This window comes from Stenella coeruleoalba (assembly GCF_951394435.1).
Source record: "Stenella coeruleoalba genome assembly, chromosome: 3".
Taxonomy (NCBI): Eukaryota; Metazoa; Chordata; class Mammalia; order Artiodactyla; family Delphinidae; genus Stenella; species Stenella coeruleoalba.
Genome location: NC_137148.1, coordinates 60093109 through 60111732, shown reverse-complemented (window position 1 = coordinate 60111732; position 18624 = coordinate 60093109). Strand labels below are relative to the sequence as shown.

At 39.2% G+C, this 18624-nt stretch overlaps 1 protein-coding gene across 2 annotated transcripts in view; it reads right to left on the bottom strand.

Annotated features, from left to right (window-relative positions):
* IQGAP2 (IQ motif containing GTPase activating protein 2) overlaps window positions 1–18624 on the bottom strand; it is a 285569-nt gene that overhangs the window by 49196 nt on the left and 217749 nt on the right. For both annotated transcript variants that reach the window (XM_079917126.1, XM_079917125.1), the window contains 6 exons: window positions 18336–18503; window positions 12833–12975; window positions 10816–10986; window positions 4683–4766; window positions 3471–3542; window positions 2736–2805 (listed from right to left, as the gene is read on the bottom strand). In XM_079917126.1, the coding sequence (XP_079773252.1) occupies window positions 2736–2805; window positions 3471–3542; window positions 4683–4766; window positions 10816–10986; window positions 12833–12975; window positions 18336–18503 (708 nt within the window). The remainder of the gene's footprint in view (window positions 1–2735; window positions 2806–3470; window positions 3543–4682; window positions 4767–10815; window positions 10987–12832; window positions 12976–18335; window positions 18504–18624) is intronic.

Here is an 18624-nt window from a genome sequence, read left to right as displayed (position 1 = left end):
CCCATCGGATGGTCTTTATTGGTACTTGTCAAAGAAAAGCCTTAGGAAGCTTTAGAGGTCCAATTCTGCTTCCAGGCTCAGAATTTACTGGATAATAATAGCTCATATTCCACTAGATTCCAAGTCACCTCGGATCATGGACCCTTTTCTTCCTGATCACTGAAGCATACATGAATTTATTTTCCTTCTATTTCAGCAAAGATGTTGCTGATGACATGACCATTTCTGAAACAGCCTGAGCCACACACCGGAGCTCATTCATGTAGCTGAGAGAACATAAGCCCCCGCATTTGTGTCTAAAGTTCTCTCTCCTGGCTCTGAAAAACTGTGTATCATTTTATGTGCTAACAGGCCTGCTGGAGACAAATTAATATTTCAGCTTTACTAATTATTATGGCTCAAATGTAATAGTTCCTCTATCAACAGTTGGCTTTTTGGCATCTTCATGATATCTTCATACCACTTGGTGGTACTTTCATTTCAGGAAACCACACAACTTAACAGTCAGCACTTACAAATGGCCACATTACGGTTCCAGCAACTTCTATACCTGAATGCATTCAGTGCCTTTCTGGAGGGAATGGGTGAAAATGAATCATGACAGACTAATCAAAGTGATCTGTTTTTCAGCTGAAAAAAATGCCTTCGTTTTATGAAGATGCTGAATTGAGAAAGAAATGAAAATCTACAGTTCAGTTACCACGAAGCCACCCTATTTGCCAAAACCCAGAGCAGTTCTGATCTGATTTATTCACGAACATACTTTCTATCTGCCTTCTATGCTTTAACAGGAAATCACCTAGATTTTTTTTTTTTTTTTTGCGGTACGCGGGCCTCTCACTGTTGTGGCCTCTCCCGTTGCGGAGCACAGGCTCCGGATGCGCAGGCTCAGCGGCCATGGCTCACGGGCCCAGCCGCTCCGCGGCATGTGGGATCCTCCCGGACCGGGGCACGAACCCGTGTCCCCTGCATCGGCAGGCGGACTCTCAACCACTGCGCCACCAGGGAAGCCCTCGCTTAGATTTTTAAACTGGAATTTCTTTTATCTTTATAAATTAAAAAAAAAAAAAAAAGTAAGCAAGTAACAAGCATCATCACGACCACCTACAAAAACATGTTCCCTAGAAGGAAACGAAAAGCAGCCTGTGTTTGTTTGGAAAACTTATCCTTAAATTACCTATTTTAGTGTGTTAGGGCTCAGAAAACAAACCCCCTATTCAGCTTCCTTATAAAAAATTAAAGATTATCTACCAACTAAGAGACGAATCTCATCAATTCCAAAGTGGAGCAGAGTGGCATTGGAAAGACTGGGGACCTTTCCTCCCTCAGTCTGCATGCTGGATTCTGGAATCTAGTAGAATGAGGTAGTATCCAGAAGATTCCACGGGCTTGAGGCAGAACCTGGCCTCTGAGGCTGCCGGATACTTTTCCTTAACAAGTACCAGGGAAGATCTTTCTTAGGCCATACACTTCACTCCATAATTCAGACAGACTTTTGACAATAAAGGGTGTTGGTGAAACTACTTAGTAGCACTGTGCTAGGAACATTACTGAACAGTTGTTTATTTCCTCAAAAGAAAAAAAAAAAGTAAGAAACAAGGCAGTTAGAACATAATGGCCATTTTCATTTGTTTTGGCTCCTCAAAACTAATCTTGAATGACCTGAATAGTTGAAGAATTTAGGCAGTACTACTAAACTTATCAGCAAGCCCTTCTAGACTTAATCTAGGACACGCTCTTTATTACATGTTCTTGTGATAGTAAGAAGGTTAAAAAGTTAGCATATAAAGAATGACCTTCACTATGTAAAAACAACAACAACAACAGAATGACAAACATATGCAGAGCTGAAACTGAAAAAGACAGCACAAAATGTGAATGCTATTTCTGGGTGATTTTTATTTTATTTTGCTGTTTTCAAACTTTCTACAAATGGCATATACTATTAGTATAAGGAAGATGATTTAAAAAAACCATAGGTACTGTGAGAAGTCCAGAATGAAATTATAGGAAGATGTTTGTAGTTATCTTTGGGAGGTGAAACTGTGTGCTTTTTCCCTTCTTATTCATATTTCCAAATTTCTTATACGACTATGTTTCATTCTTAAAGTGAGAGAAAAAAAATCACAGGCCAGGTAATAAATTAAACAGTATTCAAATTTAAGTTAATCTTCTGGCTCTTCTGCATTAGATTCCTGCCTCTAGCTCAAATTTAATATAAAAAAGCAGCATTTATACCAACTGCATTTTTAAAAAATTGAAGTGTAGTTGATTTACAATGCTGTGTTAGTTTCAGGTGTACAGTGAAGTGATTCAGATATATATATATTTTTTTTTAATATTCTTTTTCATTATAGGTTATTATAAGATATTGAATATAGTTCCCTGTGCTATATGGTAGGTCCTTGTTGATTATCTATTTTATAGATAGTAGTGTGTATACGTTAATCTCAAACTCCTACTTTAACCCCCCGCCCCATGCAGCCCATTCCTTTTGAAGAAGAAATCACATCTACTGCATTTACCCCGCTCCATTTAGATAGAAGGGCCCACTTCCTGTCATCACATCTTCCTTTGTGTACTGGTTCAGAACCTGGGGCCTGAAATGGTCAAAATCTACTGGAAATAACGGGCATCCTCTGTTTTTGGAGCCGCCACTGAAGTGACTCAGATGGAAATAACTTGTCCTTGCCTGGTTAATAAGGGATACTTTGTCTCAGAATGCTCCCACTTACCCAATGTTTTGTAGTCATCTCTAGCTTTGTTTGCTCTCAGTAGAGACTGTATTTTCACAATTTCATTGTTCTGCGAAAAAAACAAGACCAGTCACAACCTCCCAGAGTCCCATCTACTCCACTATTTTAGAATTTAGAACTATTTAAGGAGTGACAGCGTTTTCAAAAGGGACACTATTTAGAACTGATAGTATTTAGATGTGGTGTAGTCAATGTTTATTTTTGCATTCTCTTTGAAGAAAGGGGCAAACAAGTTAGCTAAAATATAAACAAGATTGCAAAGGGACTGTTTAAATAAAGAGATTTAAAAAGGGAAAAGAATTTTACCACCAAATTTAGTTGGTCCAATCTACGTTCACATATCTATTCTTCAAAGATCCTAAAAAAATTCCTCCTGCGGGTGTCTATTTAAATTACTCGGTTAGCAGTAATAAGCACTTTACAAGTAATGCTGGAAAGTTGAATCTTTTCTCCCTGGCATTACTAACCCACATCAGTTTTCTCTCACCCATTTCCTTTCCAGTTCTGAATGGTGAAGTCTCACTCTGAACCTGAGTTCTGAATAAAAAAATGTAAGAAGCCTCCAAATGGTATCACATTGAGTTCTAAAACCTATTTTTTCCTCCTAGTGTTCATTTCCACCATTTAATAAAAATCATTCAATGCTAACATTCAACCAAGTATTCATTTAGTTCATCCTCAGCCAGGATAAAAATCCACATGCGTGTCTCTTACATGATCTCTGAAATACTTCAGTCGTGAGACGTAATTCTTTCGTGCTGTTACCATCCGGAACCAGGACTGAATCTAAAAATAAGTTAAAAAGAGAAATCCAGGCAATTACCAGATAACCTTTCATATCTCTTTATGGAGTCTTTTAAAAATAATATTGAGAGATAATTTGATAAAAAAGTAAAAATTAGCAGCCTACCAACTAATAAACATCTAAAGCCTAATCTTCACTTTCTACTTCCTTTGTTGCTTTTTCTCCTAGGGGTTCAGAACATGTACATGTTATGGTGGGGAAGGTAATGTAGCTCTTCGTACCATTTGGCTTTAATCTCAGTAAATAAAAGCCAAGCAGGCAAGGCATTTTGCTGAGAGTGGCCACGGGTCAGGGGATCAAATGAAACCACGTTCAGGGTTGCTTCCCACATCTCTTAAACGCAGCGAATATTCTTTAGGTCTTTACAGGAAAACATTTCAAGAGGTCTCACGAGGGACCAACTGTGACCCATGGTTCTCTGAGCGAATAAGCATGTGTTCCAGGGTGAGCAAAGGACATTTCATTCAGGAGCTAGTAATGCACAAGGGGTCTAGACCATGTCATTCTTTGTCCTCACAGTTTAAAAAGTCTTCACAAATCTCATCTGATTCCCATCTCTCTCCAGTCCCACTCTTGTGACTCTGATCTGGATTTCCAAGTTTCTACAAGTTCACTGCTGTACAGTTCTTTAGTTTTCAGCTTCGAGACAGTGGGCACTCCATTGCGTGTTCTTTCTCTAAGCTCGGAGCAACCAGCCTTGCTGGGAAGCTGGGTTAGACCAGCCCACCACCTAAATACAGGCCCTAACTTAGCTCTACTTTCTCTTGTCATTGGCTTTGCATTTGCGTTACAACTAAGGTCTGCACTGTTAAATTTGAGCATTCTAAACATTATTAGCGAAGACCATAAGAAGAACATAAAATAAAACTGGGTTTCCTCCAGATTTTAAATAATCAATTTGGACTTGTTAGAGAAAGACCATATATTATAAAGGACCAGAGACAATAGAGTGTTTTCATGGACTTGCTTGAAGATAATCAGCTAAGTGAGTAGTGGAGGTATGACTCAAACCCAGGACTTGCTTCTGATGTCAAGGCTCAAACATAGTCTGTCTTCTAGAAGCAAAACGAAAATGAAGGGAAAAGTTTAAGTCAAGCACTAAGGTAGGAAAGGGTGTTTACCTTCACAACAGAAGGAATATTATCAATGAACATTTGTCGCCTGTGCATATAGGAGGCCCGCTGTTTATGTCCCTTCCAAAAAGCCTGTGGAAAATAATGAGTTACAGAATTACTTACATGTAACAGTTTACTTTAGAAAGTGCAAGGACGGAGTACATCTCAGGAGACACTGAGTTGGGACAATGTCGGGGATCCTCCCTTCCAAATCTCATCTGGACACCATCCCTAGGGGTGGACATTAAACTGGGCAGAGCATACCAGCTCACACCTGAGGCTTGCCCCAAGTTTGGGAAAGGAATTACCAGGTGGAAGCCCAGTTTCTGGTTTGAAAGTTTAATTTTACCAAGGCCCTGGCTGATAAGAAGTCATAATAATATGGAATTGCCCTGAAACATACAAACAGATCAATTGGGTGCTGGTATTATTTGGTAACAGTATAAGATGCTTCAAAATAATGACTAGTAATTAGCTTTCCTCCAACAAGTGGGCCACTGTGATCCAGACTGAAAAGGAAGATGACTCTGGATCCCTGAAAATAGGAGTACTGTGACTGATCTTTTATTATTGCATCTATTTTTACATAAAGTTTAACGAGGCTTCATCAACATAGCTTTACAAGGTTATCACCATCAAAGAGAACTTTTACAGGAAACATTTGCAAAAAGTGGACACAAACTGGTATCTTTAGAATGATAAATCCATAGCTGTTATAAAGTTTATTCCAATTCATTTTTGAGAATCTTTTTATTGAAACATATCTTTGTAATTCACTCCAATTCTCTGATTTTGTTTTTCAGGTTAGAAATGAAATACAAGTTCTGTGTTAAAAAGGACAAATACAAAAAAATCAAGTTTGTTTTTGGCCTCGCAGCGCAGCTTGCGGGATCTTAGCTCCATGACCAGGGACCGAACCCGGGCCACGGCAATGAAAGCGCCGAGTTCTAACCACTGGGACACCAGGGAATTCCCCCAAATCAAGTGTTTTTTTTTTTTTGTTTGTTTGTTCAAGTTATTTTTTATAAATTTCTTTTCACATCTGCATATATCAATCTACCTCATTCCTTCTTTTTAAAAAGGTATGCGGAATTTTATTGCCATTTAAAAAATAATATACTTTTTGGTAATGATTCAAAACAAAACAGTCATGATGGAATAAGTATCCAACTGAGTACTTGCTCCAGACTTCCCCTCTTAATTTAAATCCCTAGAAATGATAAATATGCTTTTTAAAAAAACTTAATTTTGAAATAATTATCGACTCACAGGAAGCTGCAACAGTAATACATTGAGTTCCATGTACCCTTTTATCCAGCTTCCGCCAATGGAAACATCTTACAAATATGCTTTTAAAGCAATCCATCATAGTGCTAGAACACAAGAAGGCATATGGGTCAAAAACTATGAGGGATCTTGGAAGAGAGAAGGTAGCTTGAATTGGCTGAAACAGGGAACCACAGAACACAATTCTACAAATACTGGGAACCTCTACAAAAAATGTGAGCTGGCTCTAAGCTTGAGAGAGCCTTGAATGTCAGTCTGAGAAATTTTGGGAAAGTTGTCACATCACTCATTGCCAAGCAGTGAGGGGAATAAAAGTTAGATGGGGAGTAGGAATTGGGAAAAGTACAAAAGAGTATAGCCTTTTTGGAGGGAATTTAGCAGTATCAAATTTAAAATTATTTAGCGTTTCACCCAGTGTTTCTAATTTTCAATATACCCAGCCTAAGGAAATATAAGTACCTGTGTAGAAAAACAATATATAAGGATTTTTGTTGCAGCATTGTTTGTAATACCGAAAATATGTAGAGAACAGAATATTGACAAATAGGGAAACGGGATAAACTGTGATTGCGCTCATACTAATGGCAATCTAACTAGTAACTTATTTGTCATGATGGGTCTCAATGGTGACTCGTGTTTTTGTGGCTAACACTGTTTTAAAGCACAGAGGTGCAAATGTGCCAATAATATTATACATCCCATTCCTTGATCCAAATTGAAAGGCAACCAAGATACTGGGATTAGCTCAATTTCTCATTCTGTGTTTTGGGAATTATCTCAATTCCAGAAACACTATTAATCTCTATTAGCTCAGATTCTCAAAGATTCTGGATAAGGAATCTGTTGTAGTAACAGAAGATCTAATACTGAAGCATGTTTGCATTAGTGGAATGAACCCACTTGTCCGTTTTGTACTGTTTTTAATGTCCTAAGGATTCAGCGCTCACCAACAGTACTTTCCTGAAGATTTCATTTTGTATTTCATCTCTTTAATGATTAATGTCGATTTTTCTGGAATCTACATTTATATTTTTATTGCTACCTTTCCAAACCAAGGCAACTTGGCTGGGTTTTGAAGTTTTGGTCTATAGAAGCAGAGTACTACAGGCTTCCTATTTTATTTGTCAAAATTTAACATTCTTCTTTTTTAGTTTGTAAGTTTTAGTTTCATTAGGATTGGCTTTTCTCATTCTGTGCAAGGCCCAGAGACTGCAGGCTCTTCTAATTAGAGGCTCTTTATTAAAAATAATTATAGGTATAAAGTTGGGAGGAAGGTGCTATTGATAAAAATGCAAAAGGAGACAGAATTCTAAACCATAAAGCCATTTAGAAGCAGCTTTTTATAAACAATTAGAGAGAAGGCGTTTACCAAAACATCAATCTCTCTCTTGACTGGTATGAGAACTTGCGTGAAAATTTATAATAGCCATGTTTTTGTTTTGTTTTTTGTTACCATAAATATATTTTCTGTGCAATTCAGCTGTAACAAAGGAGTTTCCCAAGATACCTAGACCTCAGAAGTTACTGTTCTGTTTTATAGATTCTAATTGTCAATCTCTAGAAAATCTGGCTTGCTACATTGGTTGCCTCGCTTGATAATTGGGCACTCAGGATAGTAATATTCAAATTACCAACTTCTGAAGCACAAATTCTGTGATCTCTCTGTTAGCCAAGAAAACCCTAAATATTGGCCTCTTTTCCCACTCTGCCTAAAGCTACAATTCCGCAACCTGCAAGAGTAGTCAGTTACATTCAAACAATGTAATGAAGGACTGTCCCATCAGGTCACCCCCTTCCTCCCGGCCCCAGATTCTGCCACAGCTCCTGACAACCTGCACTTGCTTCACAGAAGCTTGTTTCTTTTTCTTTGCCCCCATGCTTGTGGCACTCTCTGACCTGAAGTTCAATAATTTAGCAATTCTCAGGGCTAAGTTTTGGTATTTCACTATTATGCTTTTTCCTACAAAGTGGCATTTCAGCGTTCTTCAGTTCAAGGAAAAAAATATTGTAGCTAACTCTTTTTTCCTGTCTTGATTTTTCTGATCTCTTCCTGGGCCAACCAACCACTGGATGTTGGATCCCCACTACCTGCCCTCTGAGTCACGATCTCTACCGCCTCATCACTTCGAACACTTGTTGAGCACTTAATAGCTGCATACTGGGCAAAGTCTGTTATGTGTATTATCCCATTTAATCCCTACAACCCTGCGATAAAATGGGTATTATCATCTTCAGATGAGAAAATGTATTTTAAGTCATCTATTCTTAGCTTTTTCTGTGATTTTTCTCAAGTTCTCCACGTGTTTCAATCGCTTTCAGTGTCTGTTCTACCTTCTGCAGTTATAAGTTCATTCCCATTCTAGGATGTCATTTTTCTTCCTCTCTGTAGCTACGGGTTATCTTTTCATTTTATCATGCTGTCTTGTTTCATCAAGTCCATGCATCTTATTAAATTTCTTAAAAGCATAAAGCAGTTTCAGTATAAACATTTCTACTGTCTCCTGGAATATGAGAATCCTCAGATGTTAATTTATGTTTTACAACTTATATCCATTTTTCTTTTTTTTGGCTATAAAATCTTCATTTTTGTTTGAGATTTTTTTCTGGCTCTCTTCTTAAATGTTGGCCATTTTTTCAGGGCTTTCTTACTGTTCAAATATAATATGGTTATCATAGATTCTCATTACCTTCCTCTGTGTTTACTTGGCCACCTTCTGAGTTGTCTGAGACAAAGGATTGGCTACTGATGACATACACTCTCTGTACCATATCTAGCTCCTTGGGAGGAGACTGTCGGTGGTAGCACAGCGGAGCTGGGGTGTGGTTGCCCTCAGCCTGGGAGCTTTTTCTCTGAATTTGTTGAGACTACTGTGTCTGGGGTTGATGCAGCCAGCTAAGAAGTTTGAGCTGTTCCACGGAGGGGAAATCTTCAGATTTGACATCATTCCCCTAATTTGGAATGAATCAGGCCACTTCTGCAAAAAATGAGATTAGCATGATGCCCTTTGGTTCATGGTCTTCTGGTTTTCTGGGTCAGACCACATTCATCTCTAGGTTATAGCCTGACTTTAGACCTCATGCCCTCCTTGTTAGAAAACTGTCAGAAGTAGGGGGAAGGAAGTCATCACGGGGTGACTTCATAGTGTAATGGCTTCTTCTTCAATACTGCTGCTTCCATGGAGGTGGGGAGGAAAGGCTCCAGGTGACCGTTTCCATCTTTTCCCCAGCTCTCTCCTGATTTTAGCCCTGGGTCCTAACATCAGGCGGATGTTATACTAGAGGGCTCTGTAGAGTGTCTTGCAACTATAACACAGCTCTGAGCAGACTGGAGAGCTTGAGGTTGGTCCAAATTGTGTCACACTGGCTAACACTCTTCGAATTCTGTGCAAAAGTAGAGCCTCAGCATCAGTGTAGATGATGTTATACTTAAGATTTTGTTCACTTCCTGTATGTTTTGTCTACCATTTATTTAAAGAAGGAATAAACTGGAAAACTTACGGGTTCACCTAGAAAACTCCTTTGAGTATCAAGTTTTTTTAAAAAATTTAGTTATTTTATTTATTTGATTTTTAGCTGCATTGGGTCTCTATTGCTGTGCACGGGCTTTCTCTAGTTGCAGCGAGTGGGGGCTACTCTTCGTTGCAGTGCATGGGCTTCTCATTGGGGTGGCTTCTCTTGTTGCAGAGCACGGGCTCTAGGTATGCAGGCTTCAGTAGTTGTGGCTCGCGGGCTCAGTAGTTGTGGCTCGCGGGCTCTAGAGTGCAGGCTCAGTAGTTATGGTGCATGGGCTTAGTTGCTCCGCGGCATGTGGGATCTTCCCGGACCAGGGCTCGAACCCGTGTCCCCTGCATCGGCAGGCGGATTCTTAACCACTGTGCCACCAGTGAAGCCTGAGTATCAAGTTTATAGAAGAAGTTTCTTTTAAAAAATTAATCATTCCTGCCTTCTAACATCTTAAGCTCTGAGCAAACTCAGATATTTGAGCACCTATCATATGCAAGACACAAGAATACAAAAGTTTTAAAAACTCATCTTCTGTCCTGTACAATATTATAGTTAGGTGGGGAAGCAGATCAGTACACCAATGATCACAAAAGAGAAGCCCTTCAACTTACAACCTTTCAATTTTGGAAATTTAATAGTTACTGGCCAAAGCAAAAAGCCACCAAACTATGCTCATCAACAACAGTATCACTTTGGATGCAGAAAAAGGAACAAACACACGGCCTTTTGGAAACCAGCGTGGTGGTTGAGAGAGGATGCTAGGGGAACACAGAATAGAAACATCTAAATCTAGCAAGTTCCTCTCCTGTGAACCAGAACATTCGGACAAGTCATGCAAGCTTAAGAAGAAAAAGGTTGGGAATGAGGATGCCTCTTGCAGGCCTGAATGAAGAAGGAGATTATATAAGAGGGAAGATAGCCTCAGAGATGCTACATTTATTTCATGAGCTATTCTGTTCTTTAGGCTACAAGAGTATAGAAACTCAGACGCCACTCAACATCCACTAACCACTAAGAAACCAATTCAAAAGCACCTGAGGTCAGACAGTAGGTGACACAAGGATATCCGCCTTTTTAGAGAAACAGGATTTCAACTCTGATCTCAGGTATTCCCCTGCCTCTGACTATTCACAGTGTCCTGAATACTTTCCAGAAGACCACAGGTGAAAAATCATCCAACATCCTTCCCATCTCGGAGTCTTCAATAAAGTAGACTCAGGGGCACTGATTAAGAACAAAATCTGCAGTCACATTTGTTTATTAGAATGCTGGTAGTTGACTGTCCTGTTATCAAATAACATTTTCATGGAATGAGTTTTCTGTAACGAGTGGTAGGTGACTCACATACCTGTATTTTGATCACATGCTCTTCTTGTTCATACAAAAATGATTTCCTAGCTTCATACTCTTTCCTAAGGAGGGGTCCTGAGGTTGCGGCTTGAAAGCGCAGAAGCATATCTTCGGTAGCAGACCACATCTTCTCACGAATGTAATCTGCTGTAACTTCCTCAATAATGTCCTGGCAAGAGATATTTCTTATGGTTACACTTCACACATCAGATGAAAGGAGCATAGAGAACAGCTTCTGGAAATTTTATCTTTCAGAAAACGATCTGCATAGCTCTTTCTGGCTTGGTGTAAAAAAGATCTGACCAGAGCCGAGGGATGAACTGGCTCAGCTTCTCTCTAGTGATACGGTTCTGGAATCCTCTGAACTTTGTGCTGAGATGGTATGAGAATGAGGTTGAATGGTCTCAGGATTTGGAGGTAGAGGTGTATAGATGATGCTGGCAGGGACCAGGCAAGAGGTCTGATCTCCTCAGAGTGTAAAAGAGACAAGGATGATTACAGTAAGAGTATGCATCACCTCCTCCCTCTCCTGAGGGAAAGACTGCAGTGCCCATGAAGTCCTTGGGCTTTTCTTGCCCAGGCCAGAGGAGGCAGATCCCTGCAATGAGTAGGGGAAAACTCAAAATAAACTTGGGAGAAAATAAAAGACTTGGAGCAGAAGAAAAGGAGGTGGGAGAGGAAAGATAAGCGCTATTGAGGGCAGACAGGGAAACCTAGATGAATGAGAAAAAAAGGAAGAAGGGGGATTGTGAGAAGTCTTCATGTGGATGACGAACTGGGTTTACTTTTATGTTCTTTGAGAGACGCAAGCAAAGACTGGACTCGCTTCTATGGCGGATGTCTCTTATCCAGTGTGACTGGACTCAATGGATGGTTAATTTAAACAATTAAAAGTGAAATCATATAAAAGATGCATAAATACTTTTAAGGAGACATATGCACATTCTTGAATAAATTCAGTAATTTCAGATTGACTAGAATTTTTTTTTTTTTTAACAGCATAGACCCTCCACTTTTTATTAATCCTGATACTCCACTTCACGAAGTTACACCTAGGGCATCTTTGGATGCCACATGAGCAGTTCTGGCTCTGATTTAACCCTTCAATGCTGCTTCTTCACAGTTTGACACATCCTTTCAATGAGAGCATATGGTTTTTAAATACTGGCCATAATTTCATTTTTCAACAAAGCAGCACTAATAGTTCATTTCCACAATGCCATTTTCCTATAAACTCTGGGAACTTTACACATTTGAAATTAGTTAATAAATATGTTTTTCACTATCTTCTTGTCATTCAGGATTTCTGTGGCATTGTCATCCCCAAGCCACAGTTTTTTTCTCCGAGTTTTGGTAAATACCGCACCGGTGATTCTGTCCACAATACTGCTGCCCTGCAGTATCTTTGATGCTGGTGACTGTGAACAGTTCTATAAGATCTACATTTGTGAGTTCTATTTTTTTCAAAACCAAACTCAATTATTAGAAGTATTTTCTCTTTAAACTACAATGCCTGGATCAAAGAGCAATTTTCACATCTTCCGGGTCCAACTTTTGGTCTCAAGTCCAAAGCAATCTTGGTGAACATTCCTTCAAGAGTATTTCTCCTGGGGAAGCATTATTCACTTTAATGGACCTATGTATCTTTCTTATAGGCTGAGGTTGGGGGGAAAGAAATAAGACATTTTGAATACTTACAACCAAGGAATTACCACTAATTGAGCTTTGGTGTCAAGGAAAACCTGGAGATTGATTTCTTAGGATAATCTGTCATCCTAAAGAAGCTGAAAGAGCTTTATTCCCCTAGTGCTGTTTGGTGTTGCTCTGACATACGGAAAACATTCTAAAAGTCAGTAACCATGCAGCCACATCCAACTGTAGTTCATGAAGACTTTACTCCCTATCCGGTCTTCAAATAAATTAGTTCTTCCCATCAATTCCATGATTCAAAAGTAGAAAAGCAATCACATTTATCTTTATATAGTACACCTTCTCATCAAACACCAACGTCCTACCTCAATTTCTTTTCCCATGAGCCATGATTCTTTAAGCAAGCAGGATTCAGGTGCGACCCAGGAACTCTCTTTTGAATCGATGTTGTAGTAGTAATCATATTTCTCCTGCACGTTGAGTTTGAGCCACGAACCTTCAGTAGACACTGAAGAAAAAGGTTTGTTAAATTCCAGAGAGGAACATGGAAACTTTCAACATTAATGTAGTTTCTTCAATAAGTAAATTAATTGAATGAATATGCTTTTCACCAAACATTCAGACAGTGTGTTAAAATCATCAGCAAGGACTCATTAAAATGGAATGAATTCTATGTATTCAATGGCAGCTCCCTGCTAAGCCAAAGAAAAAGGAGGAGAGAGTAATGTCTAATGCTGGCTCCGCATACCAAGTTTTTCATGAGGATGAAAAGAGTTGCAAATGGCCAACAAGAAGGAAAAGCAAACAAGGATGGATACCCCAGGTAGATGTGGATAGCAACACAAGGAGACAGGGGAGACGGATGAGGAAGAATCGTCTTTATTTAGAAAGGCTTCCAGCAACTTCTTTGAAAAGGAGTGACCTACAAGGCCTGTGACCCATTATTTAAGGAGAACCCATTATTATTATTTTTTAAAATTAATTAACTAATTAAGTTTTGGCTGTGCTGGGTCTTAGTTGCTGCACGTGGGCTTTCTCTAGTTGCGGTGACCGGGGGCTACTCTTTGTTGTGGTGCATGGGCTTCTTATTGCAGTGGCTTCTGTTGTTGTGGAGCACGGGCTCCAGGCGCACGGGCTTCAGTAGCTGTGGCTTGCGGGCTCAGTAGTTGTGGATTCTGAGCTCTAGAGTACAGGCTCAGTAGTTGTGGCGCACGGGCTTAGTTGTTCTGCAGCATGTGGGATCTTCCCGGACCAGGGATGTAACCCGTGTCCCCTGCACTGGCAGGCGGATTCATAACCACTGCACCACCAGGGAAGTCCCGAGAACCCTTTATTTAATGATCTGCATTAAATCAAAGCAGAAGTGACTCATCTTTGCAGACAACTTTATTCAAAGCACAAAATGGCATACACAACCTCTGAGGTCACTAAGCAGGGAAAAGGAAAATTCCTGGTCCCTCTGACTCACCTTGCTCTACACAACCACACAAAAGCAGAAAAAAAATGTTGAAAGAACTTAATTTTGCTGGGGGCGGGCGTGGGGTGGATATTAGAAAAAAACAAAACAAAACTATGACAGTCATGGCTTAAATTGGCCAAGAAGAATATCTCCTCATGAATTTATGTGCTATACTTCCTATTTAGCAATCTATTTATTTTGCTGAATGGTTATGATTCTTGTCCCAGATCAGAGAGCTAAAAACAACAATAAAACAGAAACTTCTGACCAAGCTAAGCCAACTGATGCCAAGTGCGCATTAGAGCAATTGCCTTTATAGGGAAATCAAAATTTGACTGAATTTCCTCAAAGAATATTTAAATGGATTCAAATATCTAAGCAGAGATAACTTTAAGGCGTGTTGATTTAATGTGTGTTGATTCTTTATTTGGTTTTGTGTGTTGATTTTTTTTTTTTTTTTTTTTTTTTTGCGGTATGCGGGCCTCTCACTGTTGTGGCCTCTTCCGTTGCGGAGCACAGGCTCTGGACGCGCAGGCTCAGTGGCCATCGCTCACGGGCCCAGCCGCTCCGTGGCATGTGGGATCTTCCCAGACCGGGGCACGAACCCGTGTCCCCTGCATCGGCAGGCGGACTCTCAACCACTGCGCCACCAGGGAAGCCCATGTGTGTTGATTCTTTACTTGGCTTTTAATGCCCCTCAACTGTTCTGTCAATGCCCAGGAACAGAGATATATCTCTCTTCAAATGGGCAGTCAGGCAGTTGTTATCTGTTTAGAAATGCTGGTCTACTAGAAAATATATTGTATAGTCAAATTAGGATGATCACAAGTAATCATTATATTTTCAATCACCAACAGTTGTCAGATTCACAAGTGCTTTCAGAATAATGAAAACCCTTTTTAAGGCAACTCTCTCAGTGGCAAGGAAAGAAAGCAAATAAAGATGGTGAAAATGGGTATGTTTTATTTTCATAAGAACTGAGAAGTAAAAAGTTCTTAGTTGGTTAAAAGCCAACCACATTGGGACTTGCCTGGTGGCACAGTGGTTAAGAATCCGCCTGCCAATGCAGGGGACACGGGTTTGAGCCCTGGTCCAGAAAGATCCCACATGCCGTGGAGCAACTAAGCTATGAGCCACAACTACTGAGCCCCCGTGCCACAACTACTGAAGCCCGCACGCCTAGAGCCTGTGCTCTGCAACAAGAGAAGCCACTGCAATGAGAAGCCCATGCACCACTGCAATGAAGAGTAGCCCCTGCTCGCCGCAACTAGAGAAAGCCCGTATTCAGTAACGAAGACCCAACGCAGCCAAAAATAAAAATAATAAATAAATAAATAAATAAATAAATAAATAAATAAAAGACAACCACATTGGCACTGTAAGGGTTATTTGAGTAGGAATGTCAGTGGATAATAGAAAAAGAGAATTTTATCATTTTCACATCAAGTATGAGTTTAGAGTCAGATCAAAGGCTGAGGAGGGCATCTCCAGAACAAGAGAAATACAGTTGGTTTGTTACTTAGGGAAAAGACTAATTACGGGCCTTTGAGGGACCATACAAGAGAAAGATACCCGTGAGTTAAGAGGTGGTGAGCATTCTATAAGGAAGCATACTTTCTAGATTCCTTCCAGACAAAATCATACCTATATAAGACCTAAACTGAACAATAAGGCTGAGTGATCTACCAAAGAGTGAACACTTGTTTGGGAAAAAATAGACATCCTAGAATCAGAGGTGAAAGAGTAAGAATAAATCATCCCATTCACTCCCCCAAATAATGTTCACAGCTCTATTGGGAATGAAAGTTAGTCTTTAGTTGGCTAGAAAGTTTTTCCTCTTCCTTCTAGAACAGGGGTTGGCAATCTTTTTCTATAAAGGGCCAGAGAGTAAATATTTTCAGTCTTGTGTGCTACAGGTCTCTCATACAGCTACTTGATTCGCCAGTGTAGCATGAAAGCAGCCAGAGACGATATGTAAATTAATGAGTGTGGCTGAATTACAATAAAACTTTATTTATAACAACAGGTGGCAGCCCAAGAATCCACTAAAAAACTATTAGAATAGATGAGTCCAGGAAGGTTGCAGGATACAAAATCAATATACACAAATCAATTTTATGAAAATATGCCCACACAAAAGCTTGAATACAAATGTTTACAGAAGTATTATTCAGGATAGCCAAAACTGGAGAAAAAAAATCTAAATTCTATCAACTGATGAATGGATAAACAAAATGTGGCATATTCATACAATGGAATATTATCAGCCATAAAAAGAAATGAAGAACTGATACGTGCTACAACATGGTTGAACTTTGAAAACATTACACTACGTGAAAGAAGCCAAACACAGTATGATTTAATTTATATGAAGTGTCCAGAAGAGGCAAAATCAGAGAGACAGAGAGTAGATTAGCGATTGCCTGGGGCTGAAAGTTGGGGGTGGGGAGCAATGGGTCATAGGTAAGGGGCTTTGTTTATTATAAGGAAAAATATCCTTTATTAAAAGGCAAATTAACTAGTGGTGGTGTTTTTAGTGTTAAGTAAAAACTTCTGAATTTCACACCTTAAAAGAGTGAATTTTATGGTATGTGATATATCTCAATAAAAAAATCAATTATATTTCTATATATGAGCAATAAACAACCCCAAAGTGAAATTAAGAAAACAACATTTACAATGGCATCAAAAATAATAAAATACGTAGGAATAAATGCAACTAAAGAAATGCAAGCCCTATACATTGAAAACTACAAAACATTGTTGAAAGAATTAAAGACCTAATTAAAAGCAAAGACATACCATGTACATGGATCAGAAGACTCAATATTGCTGAGATGGCAATATGCTTCAAATTGATCTACAGCTTCAACACAGTCTGTAACAAAGTCCCAACTCTCTTTTTGTTTCCAGAAAAAAATGAATCTAAGGGATCTCCTATGTTTCTAAATTGGCTACCTCGGGACATTTTTTCTTCACTGACCGGGACATGGCACTTGGGAAGAGGAGTAGGCAAGTTTAGGGAAAAGAAGATAAAACTAAGTTTGGGCCAGGATGATTTTGAAATTATGATGGGTCATCTCTAGGAACTCACCCCTGCATAAATACAGTTGTACAATTCTTTCCTCGTGAAGGATGAGGTAGGGGCCCTACAGTAACTCCTGATGAAGAGTTGTGAAGGGAACAGAGAGAGGCTCAAGGGTGATCAGATGCCAAGTAGGAGATGGCCAGTAGCCCCATTTCCATTTCATTAACAGAAAATTTGTGGAATTGGAGGGTAGAATTCCCAAGTGAGAAATACATCAGACTAATTTACAAGGAAGTACATAGGGTACTTTTGGACAGACTTCCAGTGAACTAAAAAAAATATATATATTTTTTTTCCTTAAGTTCCACTTCTAAGGCCATATATTGTCACAGCAGTTTCCTAAAGATGAAAAGTACTATGTACATGACCCATGATGTGGTACAAGTAAACACCAGCCTAAGAGTCAGGAGACACCTTGATCCTTGACACTAGGACATAGCAAGTGCTCAACAAAAATCTACTAAAGAGATGATGGATTATCTCTGCCAAAAATTAATCTCCTTGGATTTGTCATTTTCTCCCTCTGTCCAAAATGTCATCAAGGTGATTTTCTAAATCTGAAAAATGAGTCTTAAACTCATGATCTAAAACACGGTTTCCACAGCTAATATTTCATGATCTGCCATTGGATTGTACAGGCCTAAGTATATGCCAAGGCTCTTGGAGACCAATTTGCTGCTTATTTTGTACTTTCAAAATTACGTTTTACTTCCACTTAATATTGTATAATAATGTGTCATTTGTTTCAAAAAGGATGGAGAGAAATATTAGTGTAAAAATCAGTTTGTACCACTAGAGGGATGGCTCAACAGCAAGATCTATAGGAAGCAAGGTCTTCTTCTTTTTTTTTTTTTTTTGAGAAGCGATTCCAGTATTTATTTCCAGGATTCATACACTTGGATATGACTCTTTCATTATGACAGACACTATCAGAACTCCATTTTAGAAGCATGGGGACTCTGGGGCAAAAGGACAAGGATTAAGGTTTGAGAGAAAGACAATAACTCTTTTAAAGGAAAGCAGGAGATGTCTTTGAGGAGGCTATCCTATATCTGCCCTACTTTCTGTAAAGTCTCCTTTAATACTGTATTTTCTCTAGTACATGGCACGCACACACAGCCATCAAGTTAATCACAGCTTTCTAAGAGACAAAAAAGGAAAAGCAACACCTAAAAAATTTCCTTTGCCAGAGATGATAAACATTTCAGAAACGCTCATTTGAAAGCGATTATCTGTCTTAAAATTAAGGTAACACAATACCACAGAAACCATCATATTCAAAATGCCAATTTAGTTTGTGCTAAACGATGAAGAAGCTTACCACTTTTAGATTTTTGCTCTTTTGCCTTCGCAAGGGTGTCATAGTACCTGTCAGCACATTCGGGCATTACATCGTTTGTATTACCAACGGCAGACTTCAAAACAGACAAAATATCACTTTGCTTCTCCTTCTCCAAAAACTGATTAACATCAACGACCAGTGTAACCCCTGGGTAATGAAAAATAAATGTTTCTGTTAATCGTTATCTTCTACTCACCCCAGAGGCATGCAAAGATATAATTCAACCTTTTAGGAATGCATTGGTATTAAACCTGTTTACCCTTTGAGA